Source organism: Syzygium oleosum, unplaced genomic scaffold (genome assembly GCF_021117445.2).
Source record: "Syzygium oleosum isolate NSW1041296 unplaced genomic scaffold, Sole_v2.1 Sole_v2.17, whole genome shotgun sequence".
NCBI classification, from domain to species: domain Eukaryota; kingdom Viridiplantae; phylum Streptophyta; class Magnoliopsida; order Myrtales; family Myrtaceae; genus Syzygium; species Syzygium oleosum.
In genome coordinates, this window is record NW_026607501.1 from 6,193,199 (window position 1) to 6,211,943 (window position 18,745).

Consider the following 18,745-nt stretch of genomic DNA (forward strand, 5'->3'; position numbering starts at 1 on the left):
CGGTATCACCACGGAATATTGCTGTTGGAATTATGCACGGACGCAACAATTTACTTTTAAAAACTCGAGTTAGCAGAGGATAACGCACATACTTTATATGTTTCATAGCAATCCTTTGCAAACGAAGGTGCGTTAGGTAACGAGTGCCTTGGACACGAAGAGAATCGCGAGAACTGATCTCGAAAAGCCTATTTCAACAATTGTTCGAGGATGGCGTGTATCATTTTTTTTTTAGGATTAATACAATTAAAAGTCTCATATTGGTATACACAATATTTTTAGTTCAGACTAATTTTTGTCGCAAAAAAATGTCAAACCAATATCTTCACGACACATTTACAAAAAGAAATTCGCCTCACAAAAAATCTAAAACTGGTACCGCTGACCTAAATCTGTTTTTTTTTTGGTTGAATGCAGACCTAAATCTACCATCTACTAAAAGGCATACTTAACACGTCAGATCCGTAGCGTAATTATCTGCGAGACGTATGCATTTTAAAGAAATATTAGACAAAATGCGCATCGGGAGTAGATTTGAGTTAGGGTACCAATTTCGATTTTTTCTGTGAAAGGAAAATTAGATTGGCTAAATGTGTCGTGGGAGGACCGGTTGGGATTTTTGTGAGGCGAAAATCAATTTAGATAAGATGTGTCGTGACAAAACGGTTCGAGATTTTTTATGACATTAATCATTTCTTTTATAGGTTCATCTTAACTATATCTAGCAATTCATTCAACATGTATGATTAAGTTTGCGTGAAAATTGTCTAACCCCATTTTTTCGTAGGTCAAGGGGCTTGTGACGGAGGACTACTCCACTAACTAGAAAGAGAGAGTACATGCGAAGGTGACTAAATGTCATTAGGAGTATGGTCATCTGTCTACCTTGCTTCTAATTAAATTATTGGTTTGGTGACCAATAGAACCGAAAAATGCGCCCCCACAAATTTCGATTAGCGGGCATTTTAAAGAAGGAAATTCTCGATCTAAGTTTCCGTTTGTTTCGCAAAAAATGAATGATTTGAAAATTAACAATTCACGTCTGAACATATTCGTGGACGATGATAATAATTTCTGTTCATTCATTTTTTTAAAGCGATGTAAACAATTGTTTTTAGAAAAAATATTTTTCGGATCACCCATTTCCATGAAACGAGCGGAGCCTAGTCTCGATTTCCGGTTACCGACGCATCTCGCGAAAGGGGCAAGGAAGAGTCTCCCCCCCCACTTCGATTCTAGCTGAGGAACATGTCGTGCAGGACGCGAATTGCTCGCGATTCAATTGAGGGTGCTTGTTCATGTGTTCGAAATCGAAAACCCCACGTGGTGCACAGCATGTAATGACGAAATTAAAACGAGGGCACATGGAATGTGTGTGCGTGCTGTTGACTCTTACATCATCATGCATTACAGCTTTGATAACTGAACGAGTGCGAAGGAATGAGAATGGAGACAAGAGCACATTGGTTTGCTTAATGGGTTAATCATGCTTCAGTTCTTGTGATTAGGGATAATATCTTGATTAAGAGGGTGCGGATGGGTCATTAAATTCGATTGATGGCATCGTCACTTCTTGAAAATTTTACCGAGTCTCATCCTCGCCGAGGTTCCTAAGGTCGAGGGTTTTCTTTCACATTAACCGTCAAAATGCCAGACTTAGATTACCATACCGATTAATCGACATGGGATTACAATGAAAAAAAAATGCATAAAAGGGGCACATATAAGAGAGGGCGCGCACTAACCACAGACGACCCGTGTCGGGTTTAAGACCTAATTGGATGATTCATGTCAGGCAAAGGCAGACGTCGCCACCGTGCCGCCTCAATACAGATGATGTAGCCTCAAACCAACCCCACACTCCCCTCCTCCCCTCCCTCCCGGGCCCTCGACCTCGAGAAAAAGACTCGCCCACGAGTGGGCGGGTGCAGAGGACGATCATAAGCGAACCCTATTCTTGGTAGCCAATCGCGCCGACCCGCCGCATGTAGGGACCGACATACGAGATTTCCGATGCCTGGATCGAATGCTCAAGCACTCAACAAAACTTACTTAGGATCACCTTCGCAGTCACATCAATTGTCAAATGGGACCCGATCTCGTCTCAACTTTATCAAGGGCCACTAATACATAAAAGACAGAGATAAGTGCCCGTATGAATTCCAATCGACACAATTCACGTTCAAAATTGTGCGTGTGGGCACGCGCGCACGAGAGCGAGCGAGAGCGAGAGCGAGAGCGAGAGAGAGATTTAGGGAAGGTTGTCCATAATGGGCGGCGGGATGGCATGCTCACTTCAGTCCCCACAAGGACAACAACATAGAACGAGAGAAAAACCCCTCTTCTTCCCCCCAACTGTACGAGAATGAAACTCGCTTTCCCCCCGGTGATGCAAGAACCGGAACAACTTGGGGCTGCTGCCATGGAGAAAATACTCTGCACTAGAAAATTCATTAAAGAATGAAGATCGGTTAGCCTCAGCCACCAACTTAGACTTCACGTATGTCACATGTTTTGTACTCGAGCCAATCTGCACTTGCGACGCTAATGCTGCTAACAGAACATCAAACACTCCATAAAATATTCATTGTGGGCAATCACAAATTGCGCTAAAAATCTCCTTACAAATGCATAACGACATCATACAGAACATGCTTCACTTTCTTTCAATCACTCCTTGGGATTTAGAAAATCTATACAACAGGCCCACGCTCACCCATAATCTTCTTTTATGACGAATAAGAAGAAATGACCCCAAGCCTCTCCTAATGACCAATCTGTATATTTGCTTAGGAACGAGCACGAATTATAATTTTTTTTTCTAACTTGAATAGTTCCAGAGGACGTCCACGTCCATTGGTCCAGCCGAGGTTGATGGAGCTTGTTGATCCTCGAACTGCCTCCTCCCCATTCCGAAGCTCTGCATGACGGAGGAGATCTCGGTGTTCGCGTCGTTGGCGAGCCCCGTCTCTTGCGAGGCGCTGATCGCTTCCCTCTCTGCTCTCATGCTCTGCCTCATGCTCAATCCGTGGTGGTTCTCGAGCAGAGCCCTGAGGACGGAGTGCTCCGGCACGAAGGCAGGGCCCAGGTATTGGAAATTCGGTGGTACGGGGATGGGCTGAGCAGGGTATAGTGTGCTCAAGAGCGAGATTTTGGGAATCGGATTCATGGGATTCGAAGAATTGGGAAACAGAGGATTGTTGAAGTAACTGTTCATGTTTTCCTTGTTCTTTTCGAATTTCGTGGGGCTGGAGAAGCAGGGCACGTAAGCTGATCCGAGGTTGAACGTTGTCGTCTTCGAATCTTGCGGAGAAGAATCCGTTAATGGCGGCAAGCCGGAGCTCATTTCGTTCTCGAGAGACTCCGTCCTCACGAGGCCCGAGATATGGATTTTCTTCCCACCGGAGCTCTTTTGGAAGACCCTGCAAATGACCCACTCGTTCTGCAACACGAAGAACAAGAACTATAAATTTGTGCTCTTTCAATTATCATGGGAAAGTATACAAAAGAAAACGGAAATAACAGGGGAGGAGCAAAGAAATCATGGGAAAAAACAGAGGATTAGCCATTATTCATTACCTTCGAAGTCTTGGGGAGATTATTCAGAGAGAGTTTCCCCTCTAATCTGTATTCATGCATGACCCAATTCGTCTTCTCGCCCTTTGGAGCCCTCCCTCTGTAGAAAACCAAGGTCTTCTTCATACCAACCAGAGATTTTCCCCTGTAAATCTCTTTGTCTTTTCCCGTCGCCTTCCAATAACCAGCTTCCGTGGCTCTGTTGGTCCTTAAACCAGTTGGGTACTTTCTATCCCTCACACAGAAGAAATACCACTCCTTCTCCCCCATCTTCGCCTTCCCTATATACTCAAACAAAAGCAATCGCGTATGTCAATCTAATTCCAGAATGAATCAGACGTGAATAGAGATAAGTGAGATGGGGTGATTTCGTGATTGCTTACAAGGCAATTCCCAGGGCTCAGACTTGTTCAAATCCACTTCTCCGATAGCTTTAGCGGAGAAGCCGGTGTCCATCACCTTCTTCTGCAGGTAATGGGTGATGAGCTCTTCATCAGTCGGGTGGAACCTGAACCCCGGTGGCAACTCGATTTGATCATCTTCCTTCCCAAACCCGGCCAAGTTCTCCATTTCTTGAAACTGCTAATCGCCCACAGCGCCCACAGATGAAAAAGAGAGATTCAAATTCTTCAAGAATCGAAGAGCCCAAAAGTAAGCAACTTAAAAATCCTGAGGACGCGAAAACTCCCGAAGGGTAGGTGCTAAAACCACCCACGGTATGCCGTTTATATATCAACCAAGCAGAGAGCGAGAGAGACGAAACAGGGGATTTGAGATTCAGTGAATACAGAGATATTTGAGCGAAAAGTTCGAAACGAGAAGCTGTGGGAAATTTTTTTTTTTTTTGGTCGAAGCTGTGGGAAAGTTGAGGGAGGAGAAAATCTGGGGACAGGAGAAGATAGAAACTTGACAAAAAACGAAGAGACGCGATTTAAACTCAAAAGCTGCAATTTTCAAAGGGAAGATGTCAAGGAAAAAAAAAACGCATGTGGCAGGAACAGAGGCCCCTAAATACTGCTCTCTGTTAGAGAGAGAAAGAGAGAGAAACGTGGAATGTAAGGCAGCTCGTATCTTGGCTTTGGTAGGTTGTTTCTGCTCTCTCAGTTGCTTTTTTGTTCTAATCCTATCTTCTACTGTTTGACTTGAAGACAACTCACACCTCAATGTCATGCATGTGTGCTTTGATAATAACCGATTCATCATCATCTTTCAGTATGGCCAGTGGAGTTGGAGATAGCCCCATCATTTGTTTTCATTTGACAACACTGTTCATCTCTCCATCAGGAAGGTTTCGATGGGGGGGGGGGGCATCACAGCACGTCAAGGAGTTCGTTCACGAGCATGTTCGGTCGGGGTCGATCGCCCCGAGCCGTCGCTCGGCCCACATCGTCCTCGTTCGCGTTCGAACAGTCTCGAACTGTTGCCGGGAGGAAAACGAGCGATGAATCTGGTGCAAAAAGGAGGGGTATTCGCAGAACAAACTTTCCTACCTTTGGCAAAACCCTTCCGAGCCGTGTGTGAAATTGTGAATGCAAAGGAAGACTTTTTTTTAAAGTAAAAAAGTCTCTTCAGATTCGGGCACTCGACACGAGCTCGTGCACGTTTCGAGTCGAAATTACAGGCTAGCCCCTCCTCCTATTGACTTGCCCCTCCTCCCATTGACTTTGGTACCTGCTTCGAAACAGGGAGAGGGCGTGGAAGCTTTCATTTCCGTCACCATTGAACCAGAACTGTGGGCAACAGATGAAGGGAATGTCAAGCAGCAGGCTCCTGAGGTCAAGTCACTTTCAATAAAAAAAAAAAATTCAATTAGCAAGGCTGAAAAATAAATTATACCCAATTCTTAGCCAATTTGTCCCTTTTTTTTTCTCGTGTATATTTGATTAAATTATTTAATTATGCGGTATTAACTTTCAAGCTAAATCACGCTAATGTCATAAGTATTGCGGTTACATGTACATGCATGTTGTATTTCGTCCTGGCTCTGTTTGATAACGTTCATGCACGGCCCTAGCTGGTGTTGGGCTCATTTAAACTCCATCATTAGGCGAAGTACATATCGTCATGAATGCACGCCGGAGTAATTAGTACCAGATTGTTCCGAGGTTAGCATCGGTATCTCGAGACGACGGTTAGGATTACGCTCCACCGATTATGGTTGAACAATAACGTGGTAACTTTTGAAAGTAAGGTACAAAATGGTGCATTTCACATTCGATCAAGGTGCAATGAACCCATGGATGCAAACCCTCATTCTCACTTGGATTGAGCAAACAATGGTGCCTTGGGTGCCTACCTTAGCCAAACCTTATCAAGATCATTTAGGACTTTTCGGAAGTGATAAGGTTGCACTTGGATTTTGGTAGTAAATGGAAACCGAATGACTCTCAAACTTCCTATTTTTATATTACTAGGTTTCCATTTCTAGTGCCCATGATAAGAAGAAAATCACATGGTTTAATGGTAATTGGGTAAAGAGAAGCAAGAATTAGGTCTATGATTTGCGCACCCTTTTTCTAGATTAACACGGAACGATAAGATTTCGCGATAATTGCAGATGTTTCAGAGATGCACAGTTAGTATCAAGATCGAGCATCACGAAAAGCCCTGAGTCTTGCTATTAGACATGCGCCAAGTAGGCATCTCCAAGAAGGTTCATATTATTGTTAATCATGCGTACTTACACATCAAGGACAAAGGTGGAGGTGGGGTATTCCATTTGGTGTGTAAATTAAAGAGACGTCAATTGTCATGTACTTCAAAATGGCCTTCTCCAGCTGGGGCCTTTGGTACTAATTTTGAATTATACTTTTATCTTGAATTTCATAACTGAGAAATCAGTAGGTATCAAATTGTACTTTAATTGATTTCCTATCTCGCAACCATATGTCCAACAGTGGTATGTTTACGAAAAAAAAATGTGGGGGAAAGAAGATGTTTCGTAATCACTAGAGAGCGCTGCTTGACATTTGACATCAACCCCAGGCCAAATTGATTCGTGATACCATCTGAAGCGTATCAGATCCCATTTACATATGAGCTGGCATATGTACGCTACGAATTTTCAGCTGAGAAATTCCGATTGAATGATAGAGAAAAGTCGCGTGATTATTTTGACATAATGTAATATCTTACCAAATCACACAAGAGCCCATAAAATTATCTAGTATCGTCGGCATTTTAACAAAAAATATTCAAATTACAACCACCAAATTTCCTAAATGTTAATATAAAAAAAACGAGAGTTCCCTCAAGTGTACGGCACAAAAAAGGCAAGAGAGTCCAATGAAATCGGCTTTGCTAATCTAAGGAATCTACATCTAATATCTATTATCTTATTAACTATTATGGTTAAATACCAAATAAGCATCGTTTACCATTTTTTAATAATAGAATGACGAAGATGACCTTTCCCTTTCAGGGGAAACCCCCCCGATCTCCGCCGTACACGTGTCGCCCTCCGCCCATCCGAGGGGAATTTCAGTCGTCTCGGAAATCCCCCGAATCTCGCCCGCCCCGGAGCCCACGCGCCCGCCACGTCAGCGCCCCGCGAAGTTGACAGTGCCGGCCGCGCCGCACCGGATCGCAGCCCGTGGCGAGCGCCACGTGGCGCGTCGAGAGAGTTGACCGGGATTTAAACCCGCGGGCTTGGCTGGCTGGCTGGCAGGCAGCAGGAGGATGGAGGGGAGGGGCTGCTGAGCTGGCGGGGTTTCCGGGGGCCCCTGCTCCGTCTACCGCGACATGGGGGTCACGAAAGGGACGGCTACGTGGCGCGCGCTGATTGGCCAGGAGAGCCCGCGTTAGGCAGAGTGTCAACTCCTTTGAATCCCTCGGAAAGAAAGCAAAAGGAGTCCCCGGATTTCTCTCTCTTTTTCATTCGATCGACTTCTCCATGATTCGATTATTTTTTTTTTAGGGACTTGCCTAACTTTGAGATAGGACCTAGCTAAAGCGGAAAGCTTTAATTTTATTTTAATTTAATGTATTTTTAAAAAAAAATTATAGGTGTACGTGGATGCTTTTGATCGTACTCTTATTCTTCTGCGGATGACAAATTGCCACTCTTTTTTCTTTTTAGGGTTGGGTTGACTTGGGAATTGGGATTGAATGTTCCACGACCAGTGTTTGGTTTTGCAATAGATAATTAGATAATGAGTAGATCTTGGTTCTCGAAGGTTTGATCAGATGATGATGATGATGATGATGATGATGATGATGGGGTCGGGACTTGTTCGTAGACCTGTCGGGCAGGTGAGTCGGGTCGAAAAATGATCCGACCAAAATTGACAATTTAACCCGTTTTGACCAATTTCCATATAATATAAATCTAGCGACTCATACCTAACCCATTCAATACCCAAAAAATATCCGACCCGACTCATATTACACACACACACACACACGTATATATATTTACCTCAATTCAGGAAAACTCATACTCAAACTAAGGTAAAAGGACGGAACGAGCGAACACGAGATTGAGTGAGGGCGAAACACACACACACACATGTATCTATATTTACCTCAATTCGGGAAAACTCATACTCAAACTAAGGTAAAAGGACGGAACGAGCGAACGCGACATCGGGTGAGGGCGAGAGAGGGTGAAGATAAAGTCACAGAGGTGGATTTGATCTAAATAAGTTGTGAACCTATTAACACCCATATTAAATCCATTTATTATCAATTTATTAAATATAACTGACACGTATAACAACCCAACCTATCAAATATGTGTTAAAAAAATGAGTTTGCGACAAATTTTGCTAGGTCTACATATTCGTGGTTCCAAAAGTTGCAGGTAGTTTAATTGCTTGATTGTGTTTCATTTCATCACCATTTGCCAACTTAGCGAGGAATTGGGAGACAAGGAATCGAGCTCTACTATGGTTCTTCCCTTTTTTCTTTTTATATTGATTTCGTAGGGGATTCCGGTACATCGATCAGAATAGTGATGGTGTTTTCTTCAGCCGAATGAGATTTACTAGGGTTCGATATGGACGAGCCAGATGCGACGTGGGAAATGCGCGAGTGCACGAGGTGAAAGTAGGTGATTAAAAGCATATTACTTTCATATTAATCAAATGAATGTATGTGTGTTTTTGGTTTTATTTTGCTACCCCAATCACGGTGCTTAGGATCCTTCTTAACCCGAGGATGGGGGCAGGCCAACTAGCATGTGGGTCGAAGGCCAAATAGTCGTAGTTTCAATTTATTGTGCTCGACCGATGTATTTATTTCTAATCTAAAGTTTTCGATACTAAGCAACATTTCTAGTCTTGATATTAATTCCAGTATGAAACATTCCATTGTAAAATCTAGGAAAATTACCAAAAAAATCTTAAATCTATTATGCTTGTGCCAATTCATTGCTAAACTTTTTGATTTGACCAATTTAGTCATAAACCTTTTGACAATTTGTCAACTTAGGCATTTTGGCCAATTTTGGTCGAAATCGCCGACATAGATGCCAGCCATCCTATGTGGCACGGCCGATGTTGACGTGGACAATTTTTGTAATTTTTTGACTTTTTATATTTTTATAGCTATTTTTTCTTTTCTTTTCTTTTCTTTTTTTCCCCTTCTTCTTCCACCAGCCTTTGGGCCTCGGCAATGGCCGACGAGGCTCGATCTCGCTAGATCCTGGCAAGGTGACCCCGATAGGCCTGCCAATGAGGTTGAGCCTCCTTGGAGGTCGATGAGGGTCGACCTTGCCAGCTTCAGGTGAGGCTTGACCTCGCCAAATTCGACAGCGAGGTGACCTTCCTAGTGTCGGGAGAGTGAGAGCCTCACTCGAGGCCAGTTGCTGGCCATCACCAAGGCTTGGTGGTAGACAAAGGAAACAATAAAAGAAAAGAAAGAAATGAAAAAAATTTAAAAAAAATGCAAAAATTGTTCAAGTTAGCATAGGCCGTGTCACATAGGACGGCTAGCATCCACGTCAGCGATTTCTGGTTAAAATTGACGAGAAGAACTATATAGACTAATTGTCAAAAGGCTTATGATTAAATTAGCTAAATTAAAAGGTTTATGACTAAATTGGGACAAAATGTAATGAGTTTAAGACTTTTATGGTAATTTCCCTGTACAATCTTGCCAAAAAAAGAAAATTGGTATGGGCATTGTCATATAAGTTACCCCACCAAAATGTTAGTTTCCAAAATATGTATACCTAATTTATGACAAGTACAAATTAGATCTTTCAACCACACACTCCAAAAGCTGTTCTTGTAAAGAATAACTAGGGTTTGTACAACTCTTTACATTAGTTTAGAAAACATCTGTTGGAAATAGTTGCAACCAACTAGTTGGGGTTGGAGGATCTTTCTCCAACTACTTATGTACACCAAACCCATAAACTCTTTGATTTTACTACTACTTCCATTAGCCCATAAAGTCACTCAGTTACATCTAACTAGACAACCTTGCACGGTTTAATATTTTTCCTTCTCCTTCAATTTTATCAAGGGCCGAGCCAAAAAGAAAAGTGTGTTGCGTTGCGCCGCGCACCTTTTCGGGTTACTTTTTTTCTACGTCGATGACTTCTTGAGGTCCATTTGACGTGGCTTATTTCGATATTAAAGGGGGGAAAATCCTGTAGATGGCGAATTTACATTCATTTTGTGGCGGGGGCAATAATTCAAAATCACGTTTTGGACTACTCGACGGACCGGGCATTTGTTTAGATTTGACTTAAAAAGATAAACCTAATTAGGGTCAGATCCAACGACTAAACCGAACTCATCTATTCACCATCTTTCACACTTTTGACCCTCCTCAAGTTCAGCAGAGAACTAGGCATAATTCTTCTTTAGCCGCCATTGTTTAGCTTTGTATATACCTAAACACTTCGATTGGCTCAAAGGGTCTGTAGGAATTGGTCAGATATTTGCTTTAGTTTATGAGGATGGTGCGAGTCCATTGGTCCACCAGTTCATAACTGAGAATAGAACTGTTTTGTCTGCATTCCCAAGCATTATTCATTATTCTATGCCCCTTCTCTTCATTCATACACTGCCCCTCCCACATCAAAAGACCCCCCACAAAGCTCCATCACTTGACCGTTCAGCTCACCTAATCACTCATCACACTGATGTCACGGCTGCGATTTGTCAGATCTTGCTCCAATCCCATTCGATCTCAGTGGCTCGGAACCCCTGCATGATTGCTGATAAAACAACCAATATGCTTGACCTAATATCCATAGGGCTTACGTCTGAGTGGATGGACATATATTCCCCTCCCTCCACCGGTTTCTAGAGAAAATGATAGTGCATGGATAACTGGTTTCATTAGGTAGATCATATGCCGCGAGGACCTATGAGCCAGGAATAATCTCACCTAATCTTGCGCTAAACTAATGCCGATTCTTCAGTCAAATTTTTGAAACCCCTTTTGAATTTTTTACGTTGTTTGATTCGTTTTGGGGGCATCAGGACTATGTTGGCATCTGCCTTTTGAGGACAACATTGATTAGGGACATATGAGGTGGTGTACATGTTTCACTCAGCTAGGATTGAAGCGGCCAATGGCACGGGGAGTTGTGTAATGATGCCATGTTTCATATATATTTTGCTAGTTTAATCGAAGGGTTGCCAAACTAATGATGCTTTTCATCTCTCTTTAGCAGTTTCATTTCCTTTTCTAACATGCATTGTAAATTCAGTTGTCCTTTTCTTTTCCGCGTCAGTCACCAATGACGGATGTTAAAAGAATTCCGATGGGCTAAGTCATATAGAATATGCAACATGGCTCCTTTTTAATGTCCCAAGTTAATTCCTTAATTTTCGATGTAACATATAATTAGTGTATTTTTCTCGGATTCGAAATTTAAATATCTTTGTTCTAAGTCGATGAATCTGTACTAGATGTGGCCGTTGATCGCATCTGGTCACCTTAGCCCCACCTGAAATTGAATATCGCACGGCCTTTGTAAGCTCGACCTTGCAACCTTGTTAGTCGCCTAGGCTTGCCGAACAGAAAGCAAAGGTCGCCCATGCTAGCCCCAAGTATACATATTTCTATGTTTCTAGCTTAATAAGGCATGAAAAACTAGAGTTAATTATTTTAAAAACGAAACACAACTCGATTGCACACAAAAATCTCAAAAAACATGGATAACATGAACAAAATGTCAAATTCTACTTTACATAGTCAATGTCTAGAAAATTGCCTTTGAAAAGAAAGCTTTCTTCTTTCTTAAGTAACATGGGCGAGTCGAAATGTCCGCTCTAGATCGAAAGTTCGGGCCTCTTAATTGAGTAAGTGGGCTTGGACGGGCCAGTCCGATCTATTGTCCGGTCTAATTGTACTTAAAGTTCGCCTGCTTTTATTATTTCGCAAAATCACAATCGAGCTAATAATGACTAAAAAGATTTACGAGAAAAAGAAGGAAATAAAAAAAAAAAGCTACAACTAGTAGATATGCGGGCTATTTTGGGCCCATGGCCAAGCTTGATTCATGAAGTTCTAAAGCTAATCGGGGCGATCTAGATGATCTCTTTCCATGCAAGAATCATTCCGAAGCACGGATGCTCCAATATTTCACGTCCCTCTTCAAGAAATGCTCCACCCTCGCGGACGTCAAGCAGATCCACGCGCGCGCCATCCGGACCGGCTGGATCAAGAACAAGAACCTGTTCGTCGTCGGCAAGATCATCAACTTCTGCGCGGTTTCCGAGCACGGGGACATGGGTTACGCGGTCAAGATCTTCGAGAGCACGAGGAAGCCTGATGGGTTCCTCTGGAACACGATGATCAGGGGCTTCGGCAACTCGGGTCAGCACGGGAGGGCCTTCGAGTACTACGGGAGGATGCGGGGCGAGGGGATTGGGGCGGACAATTTCACGTTCTCGTTCTTGCTCAAGGCCAGTTGGCATCTGGGGTCTGTTGCTCTGAGCAAGCAGCTGCACTGCAGTACCGTCAAGTGTGGCTTGGACGAGCATGGTTTCGTGAGGAACAGCCTCGTCCACATGTATGGAATGATCAAGGATATTGAGGCTGCGGTTCAGCTGTTTGATGAAATGTCTGAACGGAATTTAGTGGCGTGGAACGCCATGCTCGATTGCCTCGTGTCCTGCGGCCAGTGCAAAGAAGCCCTCGACATGTTCGCGGATATGCTACGAAGTGGCGTAGGACCCGATGAGGCCACTCTTGTTGTGATGCTCTCGGCTTGTTCCCGAGTGGGTGCCTTGGACTATGGGAGGTGGCTCCATGACTTCATCAATCATACCGGCCTTAGTGATATCGTTCCAGTGTGTAATGCGCTCATTGATATGTATGCAAAGTGTGGTGCGGTTGGAGAGGCATATATGGTTTTTGCAGATATGAGCCGAAAAAACAGAATAACATGGAATACCATGATTCTAGGACTCGCGATGCACGGGCATTCAAAAGACGCTCTTCAACTCTTTTCGCGGATGTTAGAGGATGGATCCCAAGAGCCGGATCATGTCACTTTCTTGGGTGTTCTGTGCGCTTGTAGTCACGGCGGGATGGTCAATGAGGGAAGAAGGTACTTCGGATCCATGAGAAAAGATTACCATATCGAACCGACAGTTAGGCACTATGGTTGCATGGTTGATATGTTGGGAAGAGCAGGTTTTCTGGAGGAGGCGTATGAATTAATAAGGGGCATGCCCATACGATGTAATGCCATAGTGTGGAGATCGCTGTTGGGTGCTTGCCGTATGCACGGCAATATTGAACTTGGGGAGATGGTGAGAAAGAAACTGTTGCACTTGGAACCGGATCATAGCAGCGACTATGTTCAGCTTTCAAGCATGCACGCAAGTGTTGGTCAGTGGAATCTAGTGCTGAACGTGAGAAGAATGATGAATGACAGGGAAATTAAGAAACCTAAGCCAGGTTACAGTTTTGTCGGGGTCGAAGATCTTAGAGATGGAGTCGTTTGCAGCATATAGAAATCTAGGTTATGAAATGTGAAATATACAGATGGCTCTCCAACTTTGCCAACTTCCCTCGTTTTCTACAAGAAGATTGGTTGTGTAAAGCTTCAAGAAATGAAAATGCATAGAAAATTTACAACTTTAGTTGATTTCAGATGGCTTTTGACACTTTCAGGAGCATCCCACTTTGACGTACCCAAAATAAAAATTCACGGAGAATGGCATTTATTAGAGGAGCTTGGAAAGTATTAAGCGGTATCCACGGTAGCATGAACACATAATCAAAGTCATAGTCGAGAAATAAGGTGAAAGAGTCTTGATTATTTGTAATGTACATCATTAATTGGACAAATCCTGGAGAAGTCCAAAGCTCAAACTTGATTACAGTGTTGCATACAAGTAATAACATTTGAACATCACCATCGCAATCAGGACATCTTCTTCTCTTTCTTTTCCTTCCAATCCGCGATGTCGGCGTCTATTCTCTTTTTTACACTAGCATGAAACCCTGGGTATGGTTCATATTCAAAGACAGTTTGAAGAACCTGCATACAATAATTGAATAATATCTTTTCAAGCCATTCTCCAGAGAAAACCAAAAAAGCTCAAAACTGTGCAAAGATTCAATGACTTGCCTCAAGCAAAACAAAGAAAGGAGCCATTAGAAAGGCTTGTACAAGATTGTCCAAGAGAGCTGGCGCTCGTTTCTGAAACAAAGTGATCCAATTGAGATAAAGCTTTTTCTATGGCCAAAAGTGACTATATAATAGGTTATAATTAGTGAACAAAGCAGAAGACAGTTCCAAACTTAAAGGATATGCTCACCTCAAATACGCCATGTCCGAGGAATTGACCTGTCCAGCAGACTAATTGAGCCGCAAGAACAACCTGAAGAGAGATAAACCTTGTGAATGCGTATGAAAAATATCGAGGAGGAGATGCAATTGCCTTTTGATATAACTTCGCTTTTAAATGACAAAATTTCCCCCTTCATAGCCAACTAATTAACCACCATACTTCAGGAAAATTTGCTTCCGCATATAAACTAATCACAGGCATGTCCCAACGTCAACCTTCCGAATTTATTCTTAGTTCCATCTCCTGATGGAGATAGAGAAGAATAAGCACATTCACCCCGGTCGATGCGATTTCCTTAAATGTGCAATATGACAAGAGCAAGGCAAAGTTTAATTACATAGGAGAACTCACCGAGGCTACTAAATTATATAGGTGTACTTCTTGGAGTACATTTTTACCATAGCTTTGATGAGGAAAACTTATTCTGTACAAAGTATTATGCTATTTTGATGGTGACAAACAAGAAGTTTCTTAGGCTCTCCAAAAAGTAAATCAGAGCTACTTCTACCTTGCTTTGATTTAAGAAAACTCTTTCAGGAGAGTATCTGCAGAAGTTTGCTGCTTTTAATGATGGGTCTGCATAACACATGGAGGCGCAGCATCCTACATATCTCAGAGATCAACGGATCTTTAGGGACTTCATCCTTTTCCTTTTCATCGCTTTCTATTTCTTTGAGTTAGTTTTTAATTTGGTATATCTGCACAAGTTTGCACTCATAATCCAAATTCAAGATCCTATTCTCAAGTATATCATTTTCTTAAATATATCCAGATGGATTCTGCTTAATACTCCCTTCCACACTCAATCTCTTACTGGGCCCCAGAACCCCGGCTGTCTCCTCAAAACAATGTCAAATAAGTAGCTCAACAGCCCAACCAGCCAAAACATGTTATAATCCATATTCTATTTACTATATGTCATGTAGGAGAACCAAAACACAAGACTGCTAAAAAGTGGCTTCAATAAAGACAAGAATGTCGTACGCAAGGAACAAAGCCATCAGACAAATACTAGGATCCACCAACTGCCGGATGCTGCAAAAGCTCTATTCCCTAAAATACCAAGGTAAGAAGATGAGTAGTTTGAAGGAATTTTGACAAGGACATTCAAGAAACATGGTCGCTGTACACCATAATTCTTGCTGTCAATGTTCCAAAACTGCCACATCCGACAGTTAGGGCTGGTCACAAAACCTGACTTGATGAGGCTCACACAACTGTACTTGGTGAGGGTATCCAAGCAAATGAGTTCATGTAGGTTGGGCTCAACAACAAAATACTGGCACTTGAGATACCTATGTACAACTCTATGCTACCTAAGCAAGTTAAGAAATCTCAATGTAAGGGCACAAATGTGGCGTTTAAGTACTTATGCACCAGTCCTAGTGACCGGATTGAGATTATTTAGCATCTTCAACCATTCCACGATTCAGCCAAGTATTGACTTCGGAGTTCTAATTCTATGGTTTAGAGTCAGAATTGTTCTTTTACTCTTTAATGAAAACAACTGCAACAATACATAGTAAGAGCTTATAATGTTAACATAAGAAGAAATGAGATATCTGGTTCCACAGAAATTATCATCAGTTGACTCAGGTCCAACAACACATGGGTGTTTCCATTCACGAATGTGTTTCCTATCAACCAAGAGTGATGATCTAACAGTTTTCTCCCTCGTGATTCTCTCAAACTCTGCCCAAATTCAGAAACTCAAGGCATCCAAGGGACAAATTCACCATTTGTTAAATGCTTCTTCTCTTCCATGATATGGAACTCCACTTTAAATGAAAAACCTCACTAAAAACTAAGACGTGAGCCGAAAAATAGGTGGGTGGCCAAACATGAGATTGTTTGTACTTTACTGGTGTTGAAAATCGAATTTACGTCATCTGTCTAATCCACACACTGAAACTGTTTTTTGATCACTCCATGTACCGTAAAATTAACCGTACAGAAGTTGTTCTCCTAGAAGAAATATGATCCTATTCTCTGGAACGGCCTATGTGGAATTGATGAGCCGGTTTTTGAGTCCGATTAGTCAAAACTAAGGATCACTAGGACCACCAGGACCACCAATCCTCCTCCTCCATCCCAGAACCATCAAACAACAATCTTTTCAAGAATAGCATCACCAAACAAACAATTTGAGCTGACACAAAACGACCTGCTTCTATCTAACCAAAGGATCAAACCAAAACTAATGCAAGTCCCTCCCACTAAACAGTTATTGATGATGTCCGATAGATTCAAGTACTAATTATATCAGATATCAGATATATCAAAAAAAGAAAGAAAAAGCGAGACAAGAAACGCGATACCTTCCAAGCCAGGGAGAAACCAAGATGCCTAGCGAGCCAACTGGCCCCAACCCAGCACACCATACACAGCAAACCCGCCAAAGAACCCGCCTTTATGTCCATGCACACATAGAACACCGCGTACAGGAGAGCGAAAAAGAAGCCCAGATTCAAGAACAGGCCGTGTCTCGCCAAGAAACACTGGGGCTGAAAGCTCAACAGCTCGCAGATCGAGGGAGTGAAGTAGAAGAGGACGAGGGAAGTGAAGAAGATCGGCCAGACGAACACGGTGTGGATCAGGATGTTGACCGGGTTGCTGTGGTACGCCCCATAGAAGGCGAAATGCTTCTCGAGATCGAACAGCCCTTTCCTCCCCATGGAAGCTTTTCTCGAGAAAGGATTGGTTTTTCTCGGAAAGTCGGCGATGAAGATGACAACTTTTCTAGGTGGGGGGTCAATTATAGAGAGACGAGGCGATGGGTTTCTTGAAAACCAAGAGCAGCAGAGACCCACCGGATTGGTAATTTTGGAGGCTTGCGAAACTTCGGCCGCCATGTGAAGGTTATCGACTGTCGGGAGGTTTCGCTAAAGTGCGCCGGTCCGTGTCGAGTACTTATCCTGCGCACGGTTTGATTTCGCTAAATTTACTCTGTGTTCTCGATAGGTCCTAGGTTCCGACCGAAAACAAAACCACGTCCTAGGTTGGTTGATCTTTAAATGCAAAACTCTAATAAAAGCGAAAATCTTTAAAAAAAAATAAATAAGGAATTGTTCCTAGGTAATAAGAAAAACGGTATTAGCCCAAAAAAATAAATTGGATATGAAAGAGGTCCGTTCGATTGTAAAGTTCATCGATTAAGGTTATTTCGTTTATGTAACTCTCTAACACATGGTGCGGGCTAGGAAAATTACGATATGCTCGTGGTAAATTTATTGCTAAAACGATTCCATGTGATTGTAGAGTTATGGTGTTTAAATGTTTGTATCTTACAATAAATTCTTGAGGGTCTCATCCTTTGCTAAAACTACACCTTGAATATGAATTAACCATAAAAAGGTAAGCAATGAAACGAAACATTTATTGTATCAAATCTTTTGAGGGACTAAGAGAATGCTCATTCGTCGGGCGAGTTTACCCTCCTGTGACTTTATCCACAAAAAGTGGCCGATGCATTTATTAGCAATTAAAACTAATTTCGTCAACGCTGACTATTGAATATAGTTGGAACGATGAATATGCTAAATCGTCGTAAACCTATTATATTGCTCGCTATTAGAGGATAATGAATCCTCCCCAAATGTAACAAGATGAATTGGGGATTTACCATCGTGAACGTAAACTTATAAGGAATTATTCTCACAATCTCCTGAATCACGTTTTCCTCTTCTCTTTTTTTTTTTTGTCTCTTTTCTATATACGATCATCATTAAAACATGGTAGAGCGAAATACGATCCTAAGGTTAGCTCCACTATCAATGCTTCCACTTGTCTATTGATAACTGAGAATTTAAGTTCTTTATTGTTGTCAGAAAAACTATAAAATTATAAAATTTGTCCATGTCAGCGCCAGCTATGCCATGTCCATACCAATTAGGATGATCAGTGGCACAGCCGGTGTCTACGTTAGTAATTTCCAGCCTAAATGGGCTGAATAGACTAAATTGGTATCAAAGTGAAAAGACTTACGACTAAATTAGTCCAATTGAACTGTTTAGAATTGAATTGGTACCAATACAATACGTTTATGACTTTTTTGGTACTTTTCCCAGAAATGTTGAGGTTCGGAGTTCTATCAATGACTTATCTATTTTTTTTTTGGCGAATATTTCGATCAATTGAGCATTCTTTTCATTGTAGTCGACATTTACAGCGCAGTGATCGGTGTAAAATTCAATTATTTATTTTCTGCAACATATACCTCAATGGTTTGAAAAGGTATGAGTTATAGTGTTGTCTTCGGTCCCCTGAAATACAAAAGGCATTCTGCCCCTTAGAAACTATCGATCAGAGGACTAGGCTTAGAATGCGTTTGGTTCGAATTTGGAAAAATGCAAAAGACTTTTTGGATTAAAGAGATTTTTCGAAATGCAAAAAAGTGTTTGACA

At 42.1% G+C, this 18,745-nt stretch overlaps 3 protein-coding genes across 3 annotated transcripts; 1 reads left to right on the forward strand and 2 right to left on the reverse strand.

Annotated features, from left to right (window-relative positions):
* Positions 1–2,551: 2,551 nt before the first annotated feature.
* Positions 2,552–4,644, reverse strand: LOC115691137 (NAC domain-containing protein 100-like). The gene is made up of 3 exons (XM_030617720.2): positions 3,960–4,644; positions 3,580–3,857; positions 2,552–3,442 (listed from the first exon to the last, which is right to left on the reverse strand). The coding sequence occupies exons 1-3, from the start codon at positions 4,144–4,146 to the stop codon at positions 2,822–2,824; spliced, it is 1,086 nt and encodes a 361-aa protein (XP_030473580.1). The 5' UTR covers positions 4,147–4,644; the 3' UTR covers positions 2,552–2,821.
* Positions 4,645–12,003: 7,359 nt separating this feature from the next.
* LOC115691100 (pentatricopeptide repeat-containing protein At4g21065-like) lies at positions 12,004–13,623 on the forward strand. The gene has a single exon (XM_030617672.2). The coding sequence runs from the start codon at positions 12,108–12,110 to the stop codon at positions 13,497–13,499; it is 1,392 nt and encodes a 463-aa protein (XP_030473532.1). The 5' UTR covers positions 12,004–12,107; the 3' UTR covers positions 13,500–13,623.
* Positions 13,624–13,773: 150 nt separating this feature from the next.
* Positions 13,774–17,155, reverse strand: LOC115691101 (2-hydroxy-palmitic acid dioxygenase mpo1-like). Its single transcript, XM_030617673.2, has 4 exons — positions 16,661–17,155; positions 14,310–14,372; positions 14,120–14,191; positions 13,774–14,029 (listed from the first exon to the last, which is right to left on the reverse strand). The coding sequence occupies exons 1-4, from the start codon at positions 17,015–17,017 to the stop codon at positions 13,913–13,915; spliced, it is 609 nt and encodes a 202-aa protein (XP_030473533.1). The 5' UTR covers positions 17,018–17,155; the 3' UTR covers positions 13,774–13,912.
* Between the last annotated feature and the right edge of the window lie 1,590 nt (positions 17,156–18,745).